Consider the following 24,860-nt stretch of genomic DNA (forward strand, 5'->3'; position numbering starts at 1 on the left):
GCCAGCAGCCAGCGTGAGCGGCCAGTAGCCGCAGTGAGTGGCTGTCCAGAAGCCGGTGACTGATCTGCCTCGACCAGGAAGAGCGCAATGATGGTGCCAACTTGGGCCAGTGAAGCAACGTCCTCCACAAGTAGACTGAAGAACAAAAGGACGGCAACTTGTCTGTTCCCCTTTCCCCAATTCCCCAATAAAAATTAAAAAATCTTAAAAAATAAATAAATAAAAAGAAAGAAAGAAGGAAGAAAGAGAGGGTAGGAGCACAAAAGAGCTCTTTTGGCTACCTTATATTTTAAAATAGAACTCCGTCCCCTCTCCTGGAATTCTCGTCTCTCAGATATCCACATAACTTGCTCCCTCATTTTCTTCAGGGCTCTACTCAAAATGCCATTTTATCAGAGAGACCTTCTGTGACCACCCTATATAAAACGGAAATTAACCACCCCATCACTCCCTATATGCCCTAACCTGCTGTTAATTTTTTTCTATACCACCACTGGACACATTACATATATGAGTACATATTCTTTTTAAATTTTTTTTCTACCCACTCTCCACTCACACTATATATGTATATAATTTTTTTCCTCTTGCCACCCAATAAAATGTAAGCTTCATGAGGGCGGGGACAGGATCTTTTTTTTTATCAATTCTGTTTATATCCCTGGAACCATGCCCAACATATAGTCGACATTTGATAAATATTTGTTTAATGAATAAAGAGATGGACTTAGTTTTATTTCAGTCTCCCACAGTCAGCAGTATCCTAGGCAGCCAACTTTGAATGCTGGAAAGGGCCCAGCAGACAACTATGAAATGTCACAAATGAATTCCTCAGGGCAGTTTTGTGATTCTAGTGTGTGTGACCACGTAAATGGTCTAACGAGACGGCAGTGGGTCAAGACCCCTTCCTTGGAAGTCGGCCCGAGCTGTTCCCTTGTGGTGGTTTCAAGAGGAAGAGAGAGTCAGGAGCTTCCCTGATCCCTGAGAGGAAGCCTGGACATTGTACACATTTTCTGTGTATTTTAGGAGTTGTCATATTCAGTCCTAGAGGCCTTAACTCTGTGGGAGTTTTCTTCCTTCTAAGGCAGTCTTCTGAGTCAGCGTTCTGTCTGGAAGTTCCCTTTTACCTTTCCATGGCTCTTTCCGTGGTGAATAGCTGAACAAATAGGAAAGCGCAGACCCTTCACAATGAAATGGTAAAATCTCTCATAAGCCCAGCCTTTGCTCACTCTTCTTTAATATTTATTTTTGTTTTCTTAGTTTGGGGAAGGTATGGGGGGACAGGGTAGCAGGAATTTTGTATGAAGTTTTATGGCCTCTCTTAAACATCGAGCAAGAAATGATGAGATGTTGAATAATAAATGTCATATATCATATGTATAAATTACTAGTGGACAGTTTTTTTGTGTTCTGTTCTCTCCTCTCCTCCACCTGCCCCATCCATGTGTCTTAATTTGGGTTAAGTTTCAGGTGCAAGTAGTTAATTTGGAAATGCAGGAAGTAGTAGAGGAGTGGAAAAGTGAGACAGGACAAGGAAGGGTGATTTAGTGAGCCAGCTACAACTGTGAGCGGCTGGAGTTTGATCCTGAGGGGGAAAGGGTATAGAACGCGCACTTTGGAGTTATTCTACCTGGGGACAAGGCAGCTGGGATATTGACAGACCAGCTCCCTTCAGTCGTTCATTGAGCCTTCTCCCAAAGAATGTTCATTTCCTAGAGCAGCCGGCAGCCTCCTAGGCTTTGGAGAAGCCCTGGGGCGAAGAGACCTGGATACTGGCAGTTGGAGATCAGGTGTAGTATACGGAACTGTGAGGCCTGAGGGATGAGAGCAGGCATCAAGGAGTGGCTGCGCGCATGCATCCTGTTCCTGTTAAAACAGTAGTCTACAAGAGCACCACCAGTTTATCTTTGCTCATTCTTTTTGCCTTTTGCATCACTTCTTTACCCAAGGCTGGCTCAGTGCTCAAACCTATCTTGCCTTGCCTCTTTTGTGAATCACCAGGCACCTTATTTCTCATAATGGCACCTAGTGATTTCTACTTTATGGCATGGTAGTTGTGTACCTATATGTATATTTTCTACGTGATTTAAGCTCTTTGGGAACCCAGGTATTATTACCTTACATATTTTTGTAAGCACTGGAGTGCCTGGCACATAGTGCTTGGTTAGTTAGAATGAATCTTTCCTGCCAACTAATAGGTGGTTTTGCCAAAATGATGGTGAGAAGAAAGCCCTTGGGCTTCTGAATCCCAACTTCCTAACTTCAACCAGTCTAGTGTCATAAACTGCAAGGAGTTACTGAATGGACCCTCAAGTCAGGGCAATTAGGATTCATCTTTTTTTTAAGGAAAATTTTTAAGCATACAGTTCAGTGGCATTAAGTACATTTGCATTGTTGTATAACCATCACCACTGTCCATCCCCAGAAACTTTTCATCTTCCCGAGCTGAGAGTCTATACCTATTAAACGGTAGCTCCCCATTTCTCCCCCCAATCCTTCCTTCTGTCTCTGAATTTGACTATTCTAGGTACCTTCTGTAAGTTGAATCATACAATATTTGGCTTTATGTATCTGGCTTATTTCATTTAGCATAATGTCTTCAAGGTTCATCCACATTGTGGCATGTGTCAGAATTTCCTTTTTAAGGCTGAATAATATGCCATTGTATATATAGACCACATTTTGATTATCCGTTCACCCATTGATGGACATTTGGGTTGTTTCCATTTTTTGGCTATTGTAAGCATTCTTCTATGAACACCGGTGTACAGATAAATCAACTTCCTGCTTTCAATTTGATATACGAGGTTGGACCAATTAAGTTAAAAAACTCATCCTAGAAAAAGTGCTGCATACCTCATTGCTGAATATCACTATGGTCACTTTAAAAGTACTCCCCTTGGGAAGCTATGCACCGATGCCAGCGCCTAGTCCACCCTTCAAAGCAATTTTGGAACTCTTTCTGGAATGGCTGTCAGAGCTGTCATTATATTACCCTTGATGTCCTGAATGTCATCATAATGTCTTCCTCTCAATATTTTCGGGTAAAGAAAGAAGTCATTGGGGGTCAGATCAGGTGAGTAGGGAGGATGTTCCAATACAGTGCTTTGTTTCCTGGCTAAAAACTCTATCACAGACAGTGCTGTGTGAGCTGGTGCATTGTCGTGATGCAAGAACCATGAATTGTTGGCGAAAAGTTCAGGTTGTCTTTTTCAGGCAGCCTTTTTAGCACTTCCAAATAGTAAACTTGGTTAACGGTTTTGTCCAGTTGGTACAAATTCATAATGTATAATCCCTCCGATATCAAAAAAAGGTTAGCAACATCGTTGCAAAAAGTTTGCAAACTTAGTTGTCAGACCGTAGATACCCAAGAATCGAATTGCTGAGTCATATGCTAGTTCTGTGTTTAACTTTTTAAGGACCTGCCATACTGTGTTCCACAGTGGGTGCACCATTATATAGTCCCACCAGCAATGCACAAGTGTTCTGATTTCTCCACATCCTCACTAATACTTTGTTTTGTTTTTATTTTTGGTAATAGCCTTCCTAATAAGTGTGAAGTGGTATCTCGTTGTGGTTGTGGTTTTGGTTTTCATTTCCCTAGTAATTAGTGATGATGAGCATCTTTTCGTGTGTTTATTTGCCATTTGTATATTTTCTTTGGAGAAATGTCTTGTCAAGTCCCTTGCTGGTTGGTTGGTTGTTGCTGAATTTTGGCCAGCGACCCTTTTGATTTGCAAATACTTTCAAGAGGGTGTTTGCTGTGTGATGCCTTATGAATATATCTCCATTTATCTTGTTTAGTTTTAAAAAGTTCTCTGTATAAATAGATAGGTAGATAGATATAGATATATTATCAATATATAAATAATATTTTTTTTTGTCCCAACAGTATATCCTTTCAGGCTCTGATGACTTCAACCTGTACATGTGGAGGATTCCTGCAGATCCAGAAGCAGGTGAGTATATCTCTAGATGAACTTACTGCTGATGTTGGCTCCATTGACCTCTGGCATGCTGTGCCCTGAAAGGACAGCTCTATAGCAATAAGGAAGATATTTATCTTTTAATATAGCAAGTTTATCAAAGGAAATTTTAAAGTAAAAATTGGAAGCCAGATTTAACTATAACCTTCATCTATAGCCATATCTGACATAATGATGCTCAGATTTTTTTCCTCCTAAGAACTTTTCTTTAGATTTCATAGACCTCCTTTATATCTATTTTTCTCTCTCCTGTTTCACACCTGGAGTATTTTTATCTTGCTTTTCCTTTGTTATCCATCTGCATGTTTCTGCTTATTACTCCACAGATAGTTGTTAAGGCCTCTTTTCCCTTTGGCCTCTCTGGTGATATGATGAACTAAAGTAAAATTTACCACGTTAATGGACAGATGCACTCTTTAGGGTTTGGCTGACCCCAGACATCAAAGAAATTAGAGAAATATTTCTGCATTTGCTGTAGATACACTCTGAAAAAAAAAAAAAGCCCTCAGCTTTCTATAAATTTGGATCTAGGCCAGCTGAGGTTTCAAATAGCCTGGATCATTCTTTATTCTTGATAATAGCATCCTCACATGTTGTTACGTATTACACTGGTTGCTTCTTACTGGTAGAAAAATGTCTATTTTTCATTCTCAGGACAACTCAATATAGCCATCTGCTCTGGGTGGTAGATACATGGCATCAAACTGGAAAATGGCCATTAGGAAGGTTATAGAGGACCATAGCAAGTGTGCCACAAGTGTCTAGTGCTCAGAGTTCAGGGAAGTTGTTGGCTTACCTTTTGCTGAATTAACAATATTGTTATCACACATGCCTTTGGAAACTTGTTGAGGCCCACCTTTGGTGTACCTGTCCTACTGCTATGGTCTGCTTACTAAACCTGTTGTAAAAAGGCCTTTCCCCCTTCTGGAATTTGGAAAGCTTGAATGAAGCAGCTTACCTTTGAAGCGCAACCAAATGGGACAGCAGCATCTATCTGAACAAAAAATCATGTTCTAGCATTAGAGGTAGTTCCGTATTAAGTCTCCTGCCCCTACAAATTTTAGATTGATTAGCAGAGAAATAGTCTTGGGCTTAATTATATCTTTTACCTGATCTTGAAAAGCTTTTAATTATTAAGTCAATATGACTTTAAAATAGAAAGTGGATAATCCTCCTTCCCCCAGAACTATTCTCTGGAATCTTTTTTATGTTTATATAAACAGAGAAAGGGGAAAGAATTGGCAATAGTATTGTGAATTTTTTTCCTCTCCCTGTTTATTTCTATACTGACTTAAGAGTATGGACCACTGTTAGGTTGACTTTAGAAGTAGATGATTATGTAATCTCTGGGTTGACAGGGACCTGATAACTGATTTAGTATTTTAATATTAAAACTGGGAAATGGGTACCCTGACCTTCCAAGGGTTATAATAGGCACAGCTGGTTTAAAGGCATCCATTTCTAGATTCTTAAATTCCATATGTATTTTTTCATAAAATTGATATTCCAAAGAAAGGTACCCATTCTCCTTTCCCACCTCCCCTTTTGCCTTTGTCCTCCTCCCACTTTATAGGAAAAAACAACAACCAGGAAACCAAAAATGCTCCACAAATTTCTGACCATTTGAACCTTAGCATGGTGCATTGCCCTGGGGTGTAAAAACCTCCAAGGTGCCAAAAAAATCTGAAGCATTTTGGAACCACAGGGCAATAACCCGACCCCCCCTTATTTTTTCCCTTCTTATGAACTTATAATAAATTGCTTCTGTTTATATGTCATAGGTTTTTTTATAAAACATTAAAAGTATATTTGTTTTTTTGTGTTTTTTTTTAAAGATTTTTATTGGGGAATTGGGGGGATGGGAACAGTGCTGGGGAATTGGGGGAAGAGGAACAGACAAGTTGCTGTCATTTTGTTCTTCAGTCTAGCTGTGGAGGACGTTGCTTCACTGGCCCAAGTTGGCACCATCATTGCGCTCTTCCTGAGCGAGGCAGATCAGTCACCGGCTTCTGGACGGCCGCTCACTGCGGCTGCTGGCCGCTCACGCTGGCTACATACGGTAGCCCATGGCAACCCACTGCCACAGGGACTGCGGCCTACGCTGTCGCTGGCGACTCACAGCAGCCCAGCTCCAGGTTGAGCTGTTGTTCAGCATCTTAGCTGTAGAGGGCAGTGTCATTGGCCGTCATATGTGGGATCTGAACCAGGGCCCTCTGGTGTCCCAAGCCAGTTCTTAACCATTGCGCCACTCGGCCGGCCCAAAAGTATATTTGTTTTGATCAGTTGTGTTCTAGTAATAATTATAATGATAACTCTAATCCAAGACAAAAATTTTAACACTTAGAGCATTATGGTCATAGTAAATTAAAAATATATATATTTGTAATTATATTTTTGTTGGTGAAACTATGATAAGAGTTTTCATAAAAATATATTAGGTTGACGAAATGCCTATCGATAGATGACTGGATTAAGAAACTATGGTATATTTACACAATGGAGTATTACTCAGCTATAAAGAAGAAGGAAATAGTACCATTTGCAACAATATGGATGGAACTAGAGAACATTATGCTAAGTGAAATAAGTCAGTCAGAGAAAGACAAATACCATATTATCTCACGTATACATGGATTCTAAAAAAACTGAATAAATGAGAAATGTAAACAGAAATAGTCTCAGAGACACAGAGGAAAAACTGAGGGTTACTAGTTGGGAGGGGGTGGGGATGAGAGAGAAGGGAAAGGGATGAGACAACACAAATTGGTAACTACAATATGGCCTCAGGGATAGAAAAGACAGCCTGGGGAATATAATCAATAATGTTGTAAATATTTTTTAGGGGGCCAGATGGACTCATATGTTGTAGGGAGACTACTTCATAATCGGTATAGAGGCCTGACCACCACACTGTATTTCTGAAGCTGATGTTGAATAATAATGTATGTCAACTGTAATTATATATACATATAGTCACGGGACGTGGAGTAGAGTGTGGGAATGGAGTCATGCAGATTTTGAACCTGCATGAGCAAGGAGGATAAAAAGCTAAGCTCAAAGCTTCTAAATGACAGCACATTCTGAACAGAGGAGAACAGAGACTTGCCAGACTCTCCATCTAAAACCCAAGAGGGCTCCACTCGAGCATGGGGCTGGACCAAAAAGGCCAAGTGAAATATTCTGCAATCTCCTGGTATTTAGGACACAAATTCCAGTTAGAGGAAGAGAATTGCCATAAGCACCTACGGGACTTGCCTTTGAGACGTTTGAAACCAGAAATAGACTTATTCCGACTAAAGCCACCCAACCCTGACCTAGTTCCTCCTGATTGGATTGAAGATGATCAGCGATGTACCTTATTTTCTCACAAGTGGAATGGGTACATGCTGTTCGGAGGAAATCAGCTTTAGCTCTGTGTTAGTCTCCTAGTGCTGTCATAACAAAATCCCACAGACTGGGTGGCTTAAACAACAGAAGTGCATTTTCTCACAGTTCTGGAGGCTGGAAGTCCAAGATTAAGGTGCTGGCAAGTCTGGTTTCTCCTGAGGCCTCTCCTTGGCTTTCAGGTGACCATTTCACTACTTTCTCACATGGCCTTTTCTGTGTGCTCCCTTCCTCTTCTTATGAGGTCATCAGTTTTATTGCATTAGAGTCATACCCTTATGACTTCATTTAATCTTAATTACCTCCTTAAAGGCCCTATCAACAAATATTGGTCACATTGGAGTTAGGGCTTCAACATATGAATTTGACAGACACACAATTCAGTCCAAAATAGTCTTATGGTTCTTTTATACTCAATGTCCAGCATACAGTAAAAAATTATGAGGTGCGAAAATGTGGCCAGTAATCAAGAGAGAAAAAAACAATTAATAGAAGCCAACCTACAATTTTATGCAGATATTGAAATTAACAGGCAGGGACTTTAAATATTATAAATATGACAAAGAAAATAGAAGAAAAGATGGACAAAATGGATGAAAGATAGAAAATTTCAACAGAATTGGAATATATTTAGGAAAAAAATGTAGACATTCTAAAACTGAAATGTCTAAAGCTAAGAATTTATTGGATGGGTTTAACCTACAAAGGACAGGCTTGGTGAATAAAAGACAGGTCAATAAAAAATAATCCAACTGAAGGACAATGACAAAAGACAATGGAAAGAGCAGAACAGAGAGTGGAAGACAGATGATCTAACATGTATGAAATTGAAGCTTCAGAAGGATGAGAGAAAATGAGGCAGAAGCAATATATGAAGAGGTAATAGCTGAAAGAGTTTTCCAAAACAAATGAAATATACCAATTCTCAGATTTAAGAAACTCAGTAACCACAAGTAGGATAAATACAACATACCTAGGCACATCATAAAGTCAAACTATTGAAAACAAAAGATAATGAGGAGAAGCCCAAAAGCAGCCTGAGGAAATGGATGAATTACCTATAAATACGCAACAATAAGATTGATGGCCAAATTATGGAAGCCAGAATATAATAGAATGGTATGTCTAAAATGCTTAAAGAATTAAAACCAGCTGACCTAGAATTCTATATCCATTCAAAAATGTAGGTAGGGGCCGGCCAAGTGGCTCAGTTAGTTAAGAGTTAGCTTAAGAGTGTGAGCTCTGAGCAACAGGGTCGCCGGTTCGATTACCACATGGGCCAGTGACGCTGCACCCGAGCTAAGCTGCTGCTAAACTGCCAAAAGGTGGCAAGATGGCTCAACCGGTGAGAGCACGTGCTCCTAACAACAAGGCTGCCTGTTCGATGGTGGGCTATGCCCGGCCGCCCGCAACTAAGACTGAACTCGGCACCTTGAGCTGAGCTGCCGCCCGGATGGCTCAGTGGATAGAGCGCGTGCTCTTAACAACAAGACTGCCGGTTCGACTCCCACATGTGATGGTGGCTATGCCCACCCGCAACTAATTTGGTAACGCAACACCTTGAGCTTAGAGACCACGAGCTGCCGACAGGAAGCCAGATGGTGAATGGCACCCTCTACAACTAAGATTGAAGAACAACTTGGCTGGTCTCCCACCCCAATTCCCCAACACTGTTCCCCTCCCCCAACTCCCCAATTTAAAAAAAAAATAAAGTAGGTAAAATAAAGACATTTTTAAAAAAAGAAGTTATAGAATTTTAATATAATCACTTAACAGCCCTCAATGAATTAATGCATCTAAATACAGTAAGCCCCCAACTTATGAACAAGTTCTGTTCTGGGAGACCGTTCGTAAGTCGGATTTTTCATAAGTCCGACAAGTGAGTCTTATACACCTTTGACACAAATATACAATGTAAAGCCAATGGTTGAACGATTCATGTTATAAGAACGAGCGATGTCTACCATCTTTTTGCCTCAGTCCAATCTCTCAATTATTTTCACTTTTGCTTCCATGGTTATTGCTTTGCGCTTCCTAGCAGTCCCTTCCACATCACCACTGCTTTTCCTCTTGCTTCCCAACATCCTGGGCTCTGATTGAGCACTGTACTACTGTACACTATTGCACTGTACAGGAAGCACACAGCAGCACAATTGTGACAATGTTCGGCAGACACGTGAGCTACTTCCGCGATTTGTTCGCATCTACGAATGTTCGTTAAGTTGGGGACTTACAGTATTGAGCATCAACAGCAGCTAACATCACAAAAAGAAAGGCAATTAGACATTATGTACCTCCTGGTGAAAAAAAAAAAGCACTACATATAGTCTTTCAAAGTAAAACCACCCTAATTCTGATCAGACCTCAAGATCCAGTTTTCAATTAGCTGGAAGTACAGAGGTCAGAGGAGCATATTGTACTGTATTGTGAGGATACAATCCAAACTGTCAGAAAGTGTCAGACCCATGTTCTTCAACAAATACATTCTAATAAAAAAGGAAGGATAGACAGGAAGAAACTTATTGTTTAAGAAAACTAAAAGACATATTAAAACAAAAAAACAGGCAAAACTAAAGTAGTTAGGAATGCACACTTGGATAAATAAAATTATTTTAAAATGCAAATAAGTGATTAATACAGAAGTCAGGATAATGGTTACTTTAGGAAGGCGGACGGGGTTGTAATTGGAATGAGGCACACAGGGGCCTCAGAATGGCCAGAAAAGTCCATTTGTTGACCTGGGTGTTGGTTGTAAGGGCATTCACATTGTAAAACTTTATTAGGCAATAGTTTTTATGCTGGTTTCCATCTTTTTTAAATTCCTTAATTTAAAAATTAAGAAAAATTAGTTAATAACCATGGGTCAAAGAATAAATCACAATAGAAATAAATTTTTTTTACCTGAATAAAAACAAAAACATGACAGAGAGGCATTTAAGTACTGCAAGGGTATCTGGCCCAAATCGGGGGTCTACAAAATGTTCTGTTCACATACCCACCCCCACAATCATTTTTTTTTTTTTAGTTATAACTTACATATAAAAAGTATATATTAAAGTACACTTTTATTGAGGAATAACTTAAACCTCTAAGATGCCCACCATGGTAGGGTGTTTGTTGCCCTAGGGTAACTCCAGTTATTAGAAGATCCTTCCGGAAGCCTTCCCCTGTGCCCCTGTAGTCTTTGAGTGGTGGCTTACTGAGAAGGGCCTTATTAGGATTGTTCCTCCTTACAGCCTTTTACTCATTTGAAGGTGGCTCTCATGCCCCTTCTAGAGCTCCCCCAGAGATAGCACCTCCAAGTTCATTTAGCAGTACCTCAAAGAAATGATGTCAGTTCCATGGATGTACTGATTTCTCTCCTCTGGGTTTGTTCTACCTCTGTTTAAGGATTAACTGAATAAGTTCAACAGATGCAGTCTGACTAGACGGGACAAAATCTTTGGCTTCCTGGTATTGAGTGTGCTACATGGTGTTTGAGAAAGTACACTCAGGATCACGTAAGCTGTTTTTGGAGGCCACAGAACCCACCGTCTACTCATACTTAGAGTTGGCTAGAAGCCCCATGGTTTCCACAGGGGCTGCGGTTGGTCCTGGTTCCCCCCATCCTTTATTTGGGTTTCTTTGTACACAAGGGCAGGACCTTATGATTATCTCTTGTTGGATCCACTAACTGATAGTTGAGGGGTTTGTTTTCTCTGTGTTACCCTTCTACATTACATCACCAGTCTGCCACAGCAAATCTGTCCCTTTGATCATCATCTTACTCTGTGTGTGACTACAGTACCTTTTGGATTATTTTTAGCAAACCTTGGCTCATCAGCCTTCCTGCCATATTCTGACAACCCACCCACATTTTTTTTTCTTGTTCATATTTTTTTTCCTTTTTTCTTCTATCCTTCCTTCCTTATTCTTTTTACATTTCTTTTACTATTTTTATAGTTAAGTACTTCTTGTTATCAAAGTAATACAAGTACCTAAATTTAAAATCAAGTAATATTACAAAGCTTATTTTTTTTAAAACTGCCAACAGTTTCTTTTTATTCCTATAACATATGCATAGTACTTTTGAATTTTCGATTTTGCACATTCTCTTTTGGCTTTCTACTATTGAAATCACCCAGAATAGGAATCTTTGATCTCCTACCAGGAGGGTATTTGCCTGGCAGATGAACTATTGTTCTAGGAGCCAAATAGGGAACTAGAGCTGTGGATCTTATATCTGCACACAGATTTTCACTTAATCCCACCCCCAGCTGTGCCTGTGTCACCAGTCCAAAATCTCTTCCGGTGGTCAATCCCCAGGCCTCTACTTATGTGGGGAAGGAGTAGTTTCCTGGCTACGTGTACTGGGGGAGGAGAGTGATGGTGACATTGCTCTTTATACAGGCTTTCAACTAATCCTTTTTATAGCCCTACCCTTCAACCTGGCTTCAGGGATGCTTAGCATCTCTTTTTACTTTTTACACATAATCTCTCTATTTTTAAATGTTGGCAGTTAATTCGTAGTTCAGAAAATATTTGGCAAGGTTCAGCAATCCAAACATAACATATGAGGGCTAGATGCAGTTCTTGAGTTCTAGCTCTGAATGCTTAGATGACGAAAAGTCTATCAGGAAATTTCTAATCTACTGCCTCTGACTTAAACAAATATGGAATGAGGCTGAGCTCACTCTCTCTATGAGTGCCAGTGGAATGTAAGATACTAAGACAGGCCACTATGAGGAAGCAGACTTGCCTTAATGGCATAATCAGATGACAGGCAATCAGCACTTATTGAATGCCTGCTGTGTGCTTCACAGTGCATGCCAAATGCTGAGAGTCTAAATGAAGACAAGTCCTGAGTGTGAGCCAAATACAAGGGTACCTTTTTCTTCACTCTTCTGTTCAGAAAGACTGACAATCACAAACTACAGAGAGATGAAATTTACTATATATACAGCTCTGACTTGAATTGGCTAAGTTATTCGCATCGGACTTCCTGGTGGCCTTAGAAAATCATTTTGAGATGTAAAATCTAAAACCCACCATAAGGGCCGGCCGAGTGGCATGTTGGTTAAGCATTGGCTTGAGACACCAGCTCTGAGCAGCAGGGCTCCGGTTCCGATCCCACATGAGAGCCAGTGACACTGCGCCCTCTACAGCTAAGATGGTGAACAACAGCTCAACCTGGAGCTGGGCTGCCGTGAGTCGCGGGCAATGATGTAGGGCGCAGTGGTACTAGCCGGCAGCGGGTGTGAGCTTTTGTGAGCTGCCGTGAGCCGCAGGAAGAGCGCAATGATAATACCAACATGGGCCAGTGAAACGATGTCCTCCACAACGAGACTGAAGAACTAAAGGACAGCAACTTGTCTGTTCCCCTGCCCCAATTCCCCAATTTAAAACAAAACAAAACAAAAAAACATTTAAAACCCACCATAAAACTTGCTACCTGGCAAGATTAGGCTTGAGTTTTTAGTTGATGTCAAATAACTAATTTCTAAAAAGCCTCCTTAAAAATTAGAGGAAGGAATAGAACTGGGAATTTTGCTGTGGCAGAGAAAAAGCCCATCTGAATATGTTTTACACTCTGAAATACGTAGGAAGAGCATCTGTTTTTATGCAATAATTCTGAAAATAAAATAAACAGACCTGCAGTTATGTATAGAATTAGTGTGGTGTATTGGAAGGAGCATTAGGCTATAAAAATCATACCTGGTTTCAAATCCAGTGCTGCCACTAACTAGCTGATTGAGTGATTCATTCTAGGCAGTTATGTAACAGCACTTCTCTGAGCCTCAGTTTCTTCTGTAAAATTGCCTCTGCCCCCACCACCTCATGAGATGATTTAACATTCTTAGAAGCTTTCTGAAAATTATGTGCTTTCAAATGTAAGACTTTGATATTGCTATGTATAATAAGATCAGTGCCCATAGATCCATAATTTCCAAAGTATTTGCTCCCTAGTAACTTAGGTATGGAAGTAATGGATTTGGCGACGTGTGTTGGAGGTGGGTGTCTCTGGAAAATATTCATATTGCCTTCTTCTTTCCATTCCCCTGATTCTTGTTGGGAAGGGCTGTAGGGTTTTCACAGATAAAGCTGCTTCCCCTGAGATATGCCTCCACACTAAGACCTTACTATTTATGGAAAGAAGCACAAGATAATAGAGTTGGTAGGCCTGGGTTTAAATTCCTGATTCATTCGTCTTCTGGTTGGAGGCTTTGGAAAGATTGTTTAACCTTGCCAAACGTCTGTTTCTTCATCCGTAAAGTAAGAATATTAACAATACAGACAATAGAAAGAATAGTAATATCTACCTTCTTAAGGACATTATGAGGGTACTCACTAGCCACGCAATGATTGTTATTCCTCATTAAGGAAGCTTTCACCCTTTTAACTTTGCTCTGAAAAACTCCTTAGAGACCAAGACATGGTGCCCTCCTGAATGGTCGGTTAAGTTGCTTTTGTATGAACATTGCTCTTGACTCAGTGGTTTAAGAGGGGGGAAGTTATATGACAATTTTTCCCCTGACTGGAGGGGAAAAACATGCAATTTCACTTGCCAAGTCACTGCAGCCACCCCCACTGCCGGTAGGCCGATGAGGTAGGCTGGAAACAGCTATAAATGCATTTTCATGAGCCTGCATATGTGTGTGTGCCCTGTCTCCCCTCCTTCTTCTAGACATGTGTTCACTCTCAGTGAGTTAGGCCTGGGCACCTGCTTTTCCCTCCCATGTAATTGGAAGAACAACTGTTTTTAATTGGTCACAAGTAGTTGGTTGCAAACACATGTGAAGTACAGATGATGAAAGAAGAACTCAGCATAATTGACTTCTTTGTGAAATTAAGCATTGCTGGCCGTGGAGCTCTTTTGAGCTTTACTGACGGCACTAGTGGTCCCCATCTGGCTTTTCTTAACTCTTAAGTGGATTGTGATCCCCAGGAGGCAGCCACTGCTCTTCCGGTCTTGTCAGTACCGTGATTGTTTTTCTCTTTATGGTCTGAAACTTGGAGACCTTGGGAATGCTCACTCGGGCCTTTAGGAATTGCTAAGAGGTTGTTTAGACAACTCTTAGATATAGGGCGGAAAAGAAGTAGTCCCTTGTCTCTCATTGCAGTAAATTCTTAATTCTACCAGTGGAGTCAGGAACGAAACAGATTAATTGCCTCAACAAGTACTTATGAAACCTCATTTTGGTAGATAATAGCTTTAGCCTTCACCTTCAAGCCTTGTTCCAGAGAAAATGATGAGATTTACTTCAATTTGTTTACTTCTGAGTATCCTTAGATAAGACATTATTAAAAGCCCTATGGGTAACTGAAAGGTAAAAACTTTCTTGCCCACAAAGAACTTCCAATCTAAAAGGGATGATAGGGCCACCCTAGTGGCTCAGTTGGTTAAGAGCGCGTGCTCTGAGCAACAGGGTCACTGGTTCGATTCCCACATGGGCCAGTGAGCTGCCAACAAGTGGCAGGATGGCTCAGCTGGTGAGAGCACATGCTCCTACAACAAAGTTGCTGGTTCGACTCCCTGCATTGGATAGTGGGCTACACCCCCCTGCAACTAAGATTGAACATGGCATCTTGAACTGAGCGGCCACGAGCTGCGGACGGGCAGCCTGATGGCGACTGGACTTGGAGCTGAGCTAGATGTGCCCTCCACAACTAAGATTGAAGGACAACAACTTGGCTGTTTCCCTTCCCCAATTCCCCAACACTGTTCCCCTTCCCCAATTCCCCAATAAAATAAAATAAAACAATAAAAATAATAAAAATAAAAGGGATGATAAAAGGGTATGTGTGTGCGCACTCTAAATTTAAAAGTGGGTTCCAAGGCCCATTAAAAGGGTAATTAAGGAGGGCTTGAAGAGACTTGGGGTATCAGTCGAGTTTACATAGAATTAGCATTTCAGAGGACCATGAAGGATAGGTAAGATTTTAGCCCCTTTATTTTTCTGCTCTTACTATAGTAAAAAGGCTAAAACAAAGAAACATTCAAAATTGACAGCAGGGAGGCAGCTGGTTAGCTCAGGTGGTTAGAGCACAAAGCTCATAAGACCAAGGTTGCCGGTTCGATCCCCACATGGGCCACTGAGATGCGCCCTCCACAACTAGATTGAGATAACTACTTGGAGCTAATGGGTCCTGGAAAAACACACTGTTCCCCAATAAAAACAATAAAAAAAAATTGACAGCAGGAAGACAGAGAAATAGAAACATGTTGGATGATAGAACCCATCATCCAATGGAGACTGGGTTTTTTTTCTGCATGCTTATATTCCATGGTCTAGTACACTCACATCTTTTCATTCACTCATCAAATATTTATTGAAAACCTGCTATATGCTAGGCACTGTTCTATAGGCTTGGGGTATAGCAGAGGAACAAAAGAGCCCTGCCAACATGCGGCTTACATTCTAGCAGAGAAAACAGGTAATGAAAAATAGATTGAACAATAAATTATATAGTATGTTTAAAAGGTTAGAAGTGCTATGGAAAAAGAAAAAGTAGAGCAGAATAAAGTATTATGGGTACGGGGGTCAGGATATACAATTTTAGATAGGATGTTCAGTGTAGGCCTCATTGAGAAGGTCATATTTGAGCAAAACCTCAAAGTGGTGAGGAAGTTAGTCATGCAGAAATCTTGGGGAAGAGCATTTCAGGTAAAACCAGTACAAAGGTTCTAAAGTGAAAATGTGTCCGGTGTGTTTGAGAAACAGCAAGGAAACCAATATCTTGAAGCACAGGGAGGGAAGGGGAGAGTAGTGGGAGTTGCAGTCATAGAGGTGAGTGGGGCACAGGGGTGACTCGTCATATAGGCTCTGACTGGAGTGAGATGGGGAACCCTTAGAGAGTCCTGAGCAGAGGAGTGACATGGCCTGACTTATTTTAACAGCATCACTCTAGCTGCTGAGTTGAGGATAGATGGTGGAAGTGGGACTGCCAAGGATAGAAATGAGACCTAGTAGGAGCCTCACATAATACAGGTATGTGGTGAGGGTGGCTAGCACCAAGGTAATGAGGGTAGGAGTCTAGATATATTTGGATGGTAAAACCATCAGGATTTCCTGATAGAGTAGACTGGGGGAGGTAGGGAGCGCTGTCCTATTCCATATAACCCCGAGCGCCACTGAGGACCACCTCCTAGTGTGATTGAAAGTTGCTGTTAGACTAAGACATCAAGAAGTCTTGACCAAGTTGCTTGTAGCTTTTGAGTCGAAAGCATAGTCATTCTTTGAGACCTTTGTTGAAATGAATTAAATTGACAAGAAACAGAAGTAAAAAGTTGGTGAGAAATAAGAGTGGTGTCCTGACCCTTAAGAGGCCTGAGGGGACAAATCTCTGGCTGACTGTTGTGAAGAGAGGAGCAAAGGTAAGACGGAGAGGGAAATGTACGCTTAGGTCCTAGTCTTCTCAGGGGGGACATTTAGCCCTGGCATTTTAGGAAGGTCTGTTTCAGGGTTCTAAGCAAACAGTTTTCTCTGAGTCTCTTCTGTTTCCTGGGATCCCCCTAAGGCAATGAGTGAGTCACTGATGCTGAAATGTTACAAGAGGCCCAATAATTTTCTTTCCTGAGGTCTTACATTAGAATAGATGAGGTGATTTATAGCCTTCCCCACCTCCCTAGCATCCCTTCTGAACCAAAGGAAAGATTGAGGCAAGGGAAGTTCCACCTTGACTTACAAAAGAAACCTACAAAGCAATGCCAACATGTTTAGCTGAACCAGCCAAACCAGATGGCCCAAATGACCATTGGTTTGTACAGAACTGTAAAAACAAATGACAGCTCAAGGATGAGTAAGGTTCTTTTTCCTGGGTATATGATATTTTATCCATTGTGATTAGGTCATGTATCTGCTCAGTAACCATGGGGTGAGGTTGATCCTCACCAGGCCCTTGACCCTCAGTCTTAGAAACGACCCTCAAGGGAGATTATGTAGGTTATATAATTCTTGGAAGAAATAATCCCTGCCTAATTCCTTCCAACTTGATTCTGCTGTTGCTGGACAGGGTCTGGGTAGGTAACGGAGGAGCGGAAACCCCAAGTTCTTACTGATACTGTCATTTTCTCTTTTTTTGATACTGGCATTTTTAGTTTAGCCATTTCAGATTAAAGAACTCTATCTATCTGAATTATTCACATATCCAGGACTGATAAAAATTTAGTCTCTAAAAATAGTTGTATCTAAACTACAGTAACAGCTGTATTCAATCGTTTGAGACCTCGACACCAGGAAGGGGCCTATAGAGAACCTCTCTGAAGCCCAGTCATCACTCTGATTCTGTGTACACAGCCTGGGTTACCTTAAACACATGGAAGCAATAATTCATCCTGTACCTGTTGACACCATCAGTCCCTTGGCTCCATTGACTTCCTCCTCTTTTTCAGATTTCCTAGGTACTAGTTTGGGTGGGGGAAAAGACCTCATATTAAAATTACTGCCAAGTAGAGAAACCAGATGAGGTCACAGTGCATGAAAGAACAGTAGAAACAGTTTTTCCATGGTCTGGAAATTTCAAGCATTGATACCCTTCAATTATTCTTCAGTTCTGAAAGTAACCTTTGACAAAAAGTTGAGTTTGGTCAATAAACTTTAGTTCTATGATAGCTGATTCTTTAAGACATGAGATCCTCTGTCTTCCTTTGGTGGTACTTATTCTAGAATTGCCCTCTCCTAAAATACTATCCATTTAACAAGTGCTTACTGAGCATGTGCTTTAGTTTAGGCACTGTGCCCCAGGTTCTAGGTCTGCAAGAGATCCAGTTCTACTCTTATGATCTTGTCACTGTTGTTAATGTGATGAAATGTCCTATGGTGATACTGTAGAGCTTGCACTCAGGATACTATTGGATAGAGTCTCCCCGTTCCCCCCATTTAAATTTAGGACTTAAAAAGGGAACCAACTTATAGATAACTGCCAGAAAGATTTAGAAATCATTTATGAGCTTCTGACTCCATTCCTAGTCAAACTCTTTCATTTCTTAAAGTCTACCAACATGATGGGAAGGGCATTAGGCATTATAGCCAAACAGATTCTGGTTCAAATCCTGGCTCTGCCATTTACTAACTATATGACTTGGGAGAAGTCGTATATGACTTGTAGGCAGTAAGGTTAACCAAGAAGTTGGTACTAGGTTTAACCCGAAGTTCTTTTGCTAGTGACCACCCCAGTGTGGGTACAGGTAGGAGTAAGATGTTGGAAATGTAGAATTCAGAAGAGATTGTGAGCAGGAGTGCTATTTGTTGAATCAACCTCATATTGAAAAGAAACAGATCTGAAGAAACTCCTTCCGGGTGGTGAGATCCATGTTTTGAGACGACTGTTTTAGATTCCCGTGGATCCCTTTTATTTTGACTAGACTCGAGTTACCTTTCCCTCCTCCTAGGAATGCAAGGCACTCAGGATACTTAGGGGTTTCTGTCGGGACATTCTACCTTGGTGCTTAACCTTTCCTGATCCTTTTTCTCCATAAAAACGCAGCAGTTCTATGCCCTAGTCACTCTCTTTCCCTTTATGATTTATTAGCAAACTTGATGATGTTGGGCTGAGATATGAATAGCTTTAAATGTATTATCCATCCTGGATAATTTAAATATTCGTAATGTCAAATATGGGGGGAAATTTAGGCAAAGGACATTTTTGTCATTCACCAAGTAAAGTAAGCACCTAGTGCGAGCTAAGTTGTCACTACCAAGGTACAGATCGGTGCAGTCTGAAACCTCTTGCTGTTATTAAAAAAAAAATATGTACACGGCAGTAAAAAGGGATATCTTTCATGGGCAGAAGAGTTGTATCAGGAGGCGAAAGGCAGAAGATACTTTCTCCAGACTAGAGCCACATTATTTCTGGAGAAGGGCTGTTTGTTCTAGTCATATTCCTTCTAAACACTGAAATGACAGATGTTTGGAATGAATATTTAAACAAGGTGGAGTTGGCAGTGGGATGGAGGCCTGTGCAGCCGAGACTGTACTTTGTGCCCTAGTGGTGCCGTGCTCCTGGTAAGGACTAAGCACGTACTCATTGCTTAAATAAGTGAATGCTCATTTGTTTGTATCTGAGTGCATCATATTTGCCAGTTGGCCAGGGGCACGGGTTGGCCTACGTGTACTGAGCTGTTGATGGTTGCTCAGAAGTGACCTTGTTCAGAACTTGGGTGTATGTGTTCTGCTTGAGTGTGATGTCCTTAACCAGTGAAATTGAACCTTTGAGATTATCTCCAGTTTGTAAATGATGACATCTTCATCTACGTTACAAGTTCCAGGTCTCTGGTCCTTTTCTCAGTAACTAAAGAAAAAAGTCTACAGGATGGTCTTTAAAATACAACTATCTATCAGTGGCCTTTTTTTTGGTTTCCAAAGTCAGTTCCCTTTATTAAATGTTGATTTTCATTCTATCAGTGGCCTCTTCATTTTAATTCATACATGGTGTCTTTAAGGCCCACACTCTTTAATTCAGAGTCTCAATACTTGGGTTCTGCTTATTATGAAAGTAACCCAAATCTCGCTTCTTTATCTTAGTTCTCCCTGCTACCAGGCTAAAAAAAAAAAAAAAAAAAAGTTCTCCATTATTCTCCCAGTGGCTTTGTATGTTTGCTAGTTTTGTTTGCTATCTGCATCATAGAAATTGAGGGTAAATGGATCAGAGATGTTTTTATACATTTAAGTAATTATATGCTTCTGGTTCTGCTTGTCCCTGGCTCAGCTGCCTAACTGTTCCCAAGCAGTTCAATCTCATGTTGCTCATGACTGGCCTTTTCTAAGGTAACACTTGGATTCTATCTTGGGGATCAAAAACTTGAGAAATGTTTTAAGTGGCTGTAGCTTCATTGACAATGGAATTACAGTGGGTAGGCGTGGGCAATGCTTAAAGGCTAAATAAAGACTCTTGGTAAGAGCACATATGCTGAGAGATATTTCATCTTCCCTCTTTCCATAGCAACTTTATCTGTAGGATTAAGCTTTCTGCTGGTGGTATAGTTAATAAAAAATCTCAGCTCTGGTTCAGAGCCATTTACCTGTTATTACTGAAACTTGTTTACTTTCATCCATTTCATCATTTGATTTTTGTTTCCTTCTGTCTTCCCAGGTGGCATTGGTAGGGTGGTCAACGGAGCCTTCATGGTGCTGAAAGGGCATCGGTCTATTGTTAACCAGGTCCGATTTAACCCCCACACCTACATGATCTGCTCTTCTGGTGTAGAAAAGATTATCAAGGTGAGGCACCTTCCCTTCTATCCTTTTAGAAAAATTATTACAATTCACAGTTGGAAGAAACCAGAACAATGTATGTAGGACCTCATATATCTAAACGTACTAAAGGTCTATCAAATTCTCAGTGATTTTGACGTATTACAAAATTGTGAAAGTTGATATTAAAAAGAGTGATTTCAAACCCTCCTTTCAGGACCATTTTTAAAAATAGTCACTTGGCTTTGAAACTAGACACTATCTATATGTTGCTACCTTCCCAATGGCCTTTGATCTTGAATCTGATGAATTCCTCTTTCCGAACCTCATCTGGAGGTTAGGAAGCCACCATCCCCTCAGTTATTCAGTGTGCCTTTTGCATTAATTGCTGTCCTAATATGGCACAGAGATGACAAGTGACTGCCAGAACCACAGCTAAATTGTCTCAGGACACACCGAAAACCGCTGCATGTGGTTGCGATTGAGGCTACCTACACACTTGCATCGTCCGCACATCGACCAAATGAACTTAACCCTGCCAAGGAGTGTTTCTGCAGCCTCCAAGAGAGACCCAGCCTGGCCTGTGTCCACAGAAGGATGGCCCACTGCCCGTCACTCACATCCCAGTTGCGAGTAACTCTTCCACGTTTGAGAAAATGAGGGCTTGGGGTGAAGGATGAATTCTTGAGGACCCTGTGATAACTTGACTTTTAAGTAAGGATAGATGAGATTCCCCTGCCCCCTAAAAGTTAAAACTCATCCTCCCACCCCCACCCCCACCCCCCTGCCAAATGGCATTGAAAACCTGAGGGAGGTTTTAGAGAAAAAGACAAAAGTGGTTCATGAGGATTTGGTAGTTTTCATTTTCTTTTGTTCTTTACGAAAGAAAAACAAAAACTATGCAAAGTTAAACTAAGTTGCACCTGAGGCAGGGCAATCTATCAGAAATGTAATGTTGGAGTATGGGTCAGTTTGCTTATTGTCCTTATTCCAGCTTCCTTTATTTAGATTTTGTTGGTCCTGTGGTTCAGGGCTGACTTTCATGATTGTACACCTTCCCCATAGGCCTAGAACAGAACTTATAGATCATGTTTAGTGACTTGTTCTTTTTTACAGATGATGATATTTATGTTATAAATTAACTATCTGGGGTTAATTACACAGCTAATTAGTGGAAAAGCTAGGATAGAGCCTGTTCTTTGTTCTCCCCAGTGTACTGCCACACTCAGCATGCTCGGGGAAGGCAGCAGGCAGCCTGATGCTACTCTTGGTTTGATCATCTCAGTCGTCCTTCACTTGGGCAGTCGCTGAATTGGCCTTGTCCCTTCACCGCTTTCCCTTCTCCTTTGGCCTATGACTAATGGGTTGGCACGGCAGCATGTCCCCTCCAGGCCTGTTGACATCATTCTCTTTCTCAGAGAGCTCTGCTTGGGCATCTCCTTTAGAAGAGAGATTCCTGCTTGACTGTGCATCCGGGATGCTTCTGTGCTGAGTCTCCCCAATTACTATTTAGTCAACTGGAGTCCTTACCCTAAAGGTCATAGGATGGAAACTAGCCAAGTTCTCAGAGGAGAAAGAAAAGAAAATGTTTTCTCTGTGAGGTTATCCAGACTGAACTGTGGCGCTCACTGCTTTCCAGGTTCCAGTGGGGTCTGAATCCTGCCCCAGCAGGGGGCATGTTTAGCCATTTGAAACCTTCGATCAGTACAGTTTGTATCCTTGAGCAGCTCTTTGAGCCTGTCTCCCATCTGTCATGTTGAGGACATTAACCATTACTTGCCACCCAGGAGTGCCTTGTGAATTACCTGTGACTGTCAGTTTCTAACAGTGTTAATAAGTGTCACTCTCCTACTGGCTATTTCAGTGGCTCAAAGAACATCATCCTGCCGTATTCTAGTCCAGCCCGACACTTGCTTTTCTCTCTCGACCTCTCTCTCTACTTCACCCCACCTTCTCCCTGTCTTGTCCTTTACTGCTACCTTTCTAGCCTAGAGAAGAGGCCCTGTTGTCAGAGCCAGCCTCTACTCACCCATAACAGGTCTTCTATCCCCCTGAATGCCTGCACTTAGCAAGAGAGGAGGTTCATTTTGTAGGTAAACATAAGTGGGGGCGAGATGAGGCAAATATTGGCGTTTTGTTCTCAAAGGCCAATATTCATTTATTCACCCCATATGCATGATAATACCTATTGTAGGCCCTGTGAGGAACAAGAAGGTAAAGGAAGGTAGTGCAGGTCCCCAGGAATTGATGAGCTGGTAGGAGAGACAAGAAATAAAGATAATGGAAAATGCAGTAAATACACAAGAGACCAAAAAAAGTGCTATGGAGGAAGGGGGGATTGTTTTACCCGTCTGGGGTAATCTCAGAGTGGTTCAAAGCTATCTTTGAATTAGATTTTGAAGAATAAAGACTATAGAAGGAAGGAGAGGAGTAATATTAGAAAAATATTCTAAATGGAAGGAATGGATATTTAATTATTTCATTGAATTAACAACTATTTATTAATCACCTACTGTGTTCCAAGCATTGTGCTGATGAATAAATGCTCAGAAACATCAAAATGTAGGACCTGTTCAGAAAATGATCATGTTTGGCCACAGTGAAGAGCCCAAAAAGGAAGGGCTAAGGTAGGTAGGTGAGAGGTAGGCCCAAATAGTCCTAGAAGTCAGATTGCAGTGTGGAGAACCCTTGAATAGCAATTTAGGTCCTAATCTGTGTAATTTTTCTTGGTAGATAGGCACATTTCTAAATTTAGTTTAAGAGTGCAAAGGGAGAAGAGGGGCTTCGAGCTGCTGCCTCAAGCATGGCACGGTCACCTGTGTAGATCAGTCCACTTGTTACTTAATTGCTTTCCATTCTGATGATATTTGATTAAGAATTGAGCTATGTTTATGTGAGTTGCTTTTAGTGCGCATGTGTGCTGGCACCATGACATTATTGTTGTTGTGTTATAAAAACCCCAGCTCAGCTTAACTGGGTGCGGGTTCTGTTGCTCCTGCTGCTGCTGGGTTCTGGGTGCTGCCTTTGCTGCTGCTGTTGAACTGAGCTTTGCTGCTCTTCTGCCTCTGATGAATAAAGTGTTGCTGCATTCATGAAAAAAAAAAAAAAGAATTGAGCTAAACTTTTGACTGAACTTGGAGAGAGCGCTGCTCATCCTTCCTGCGTTTATCATGAACCTTGCCCTATGAGGAGGCATGTCTAGCTACATTTAACATGTCACAGGAAGTTACATTTTCATTGCTTCATTTCTGAGTCATTGACTTTCACCGTAAAGAAATAAACATTTTCACAAATGCTTGAATTTGATATTTTATGGATGAGGACCAAGATAATAGGAACCGTCAGTACTTCGGGTGTTCAAAAGTCTCTTGAATGGGATGGGTCTATAACTTGCCGGTTGAAGTATTCAGCAGCTAAATGAAAGAGAAATCACCACAATTTATTGGTGCTTTGGTACAGGTTATGGAAATGACTCTCATTTCTACAGATGAGAAAAGAGACTTTTAAGGGTGAAGTCATTTGCTCGGCCATGTGAAGTGGGGTTCCTACCTGTTCTACCTGCTCCCGCAGCTCTGTACTGCAAGTCCCTTGAGGCCAGAAGACTGGCTGTCTGTGATGGGGGTTTTGTTTTACTCTGAATCTTAGGAGTGGATGACACCCATCTATTCAATGCTTAGATGAGGGAGCTGAGCTTCACCCAGGATCCCCAGCTAACTAAGAGCTGAGTGGGAACCCATACTCAAGTCTCCTGCCTCTGGATCCAGCGTTTTGTTCCATTACTCCAAGCTTCAGGAATGAAGGTCTACCTCAGCTTAATATATTCCAGAGCCCAAATTAAAGCTGACTTTCAGTGTTATGGTTTTCATTCCTGAAGTGAAGACGTAGGGCCCTGGGTAGTAGATTAGAACCTAAAAACTGGCTTGTTGCATAGTTGGACCAGCATCTCACCATTAATATTCTGTACTTCTTTTAACAATTTTTGAGTTTCTGTGAAGTCCATATAGATTTATCTTCATGTTAGACCACATGGTTCGTAACATTTTTGTATTTTTAAACTGGGGAAGTTAGAGATTTGGCCCAGAATGTACAATAAGACCCCAAAACATCCTAAGGGCTTTTCCTTTTGGACCCTTCATGTTCTCTTCTAAGCCACCAAACTTTAATTCCCTTGGACATCTGTTTTCAGATAGTCATTTGTAGCTTGAGCCCATTGCTGAAGGGCATGTTTAAATGTTTCCTAAACATTGAGTCTCACAAAGAATATGAGAATCTCTTCAGACAAATCCATTGTTTTCTGCTACTTATTTCATTCATGTTA

General features: G+C 41.1%; 1 protein-coding gene across 3 annotated transcripts in view; it reads left to right on the top strand.

Annotated features, from left to right (window-relative positions):
* Positions 1-24,860, top strand: part of DCAF5 (DDB1 and CUL4 associated factor 5) — a 106,482-nt gene that overhangs the window by 75,452 nt on the left and 6,170 nt on the right. For all 3 annotated transcript variants that reach the window (XM_019641393.1, XM_019641394.1, XM_019641395.1), the window contains exons 7-8: positions 3,893-3,959; positions 20,442-20,569. In XM_019641393.1, the coding sequence (XP_019496938.1) occupies positions 3,893-3,959; positions 20,442-20,569 (195 nt within the window). The remainder of the gene's footprint in view (positions 1-3,892; positions 3,960-20,441; positions 20,570-24,860) is intronic.

This window comes from Hipposideros armiger, unplaced genomic scaffold (genome assembly GCF_001890085.2).
Source record: "Hipposideros armiger isolate ML-2016 unplaced genomic scaffold, ASM189008v1 scaffold_59, whole genome shotgun sequence".
In the NCBI taxonomy this organism is placed as follows: domain Eukaryota; kingdom Metazoa; phylum Chordata; class Mammalia; order Chiroptera; family Hipposideridae; genus Hipposideros; species Hipposideros armiger.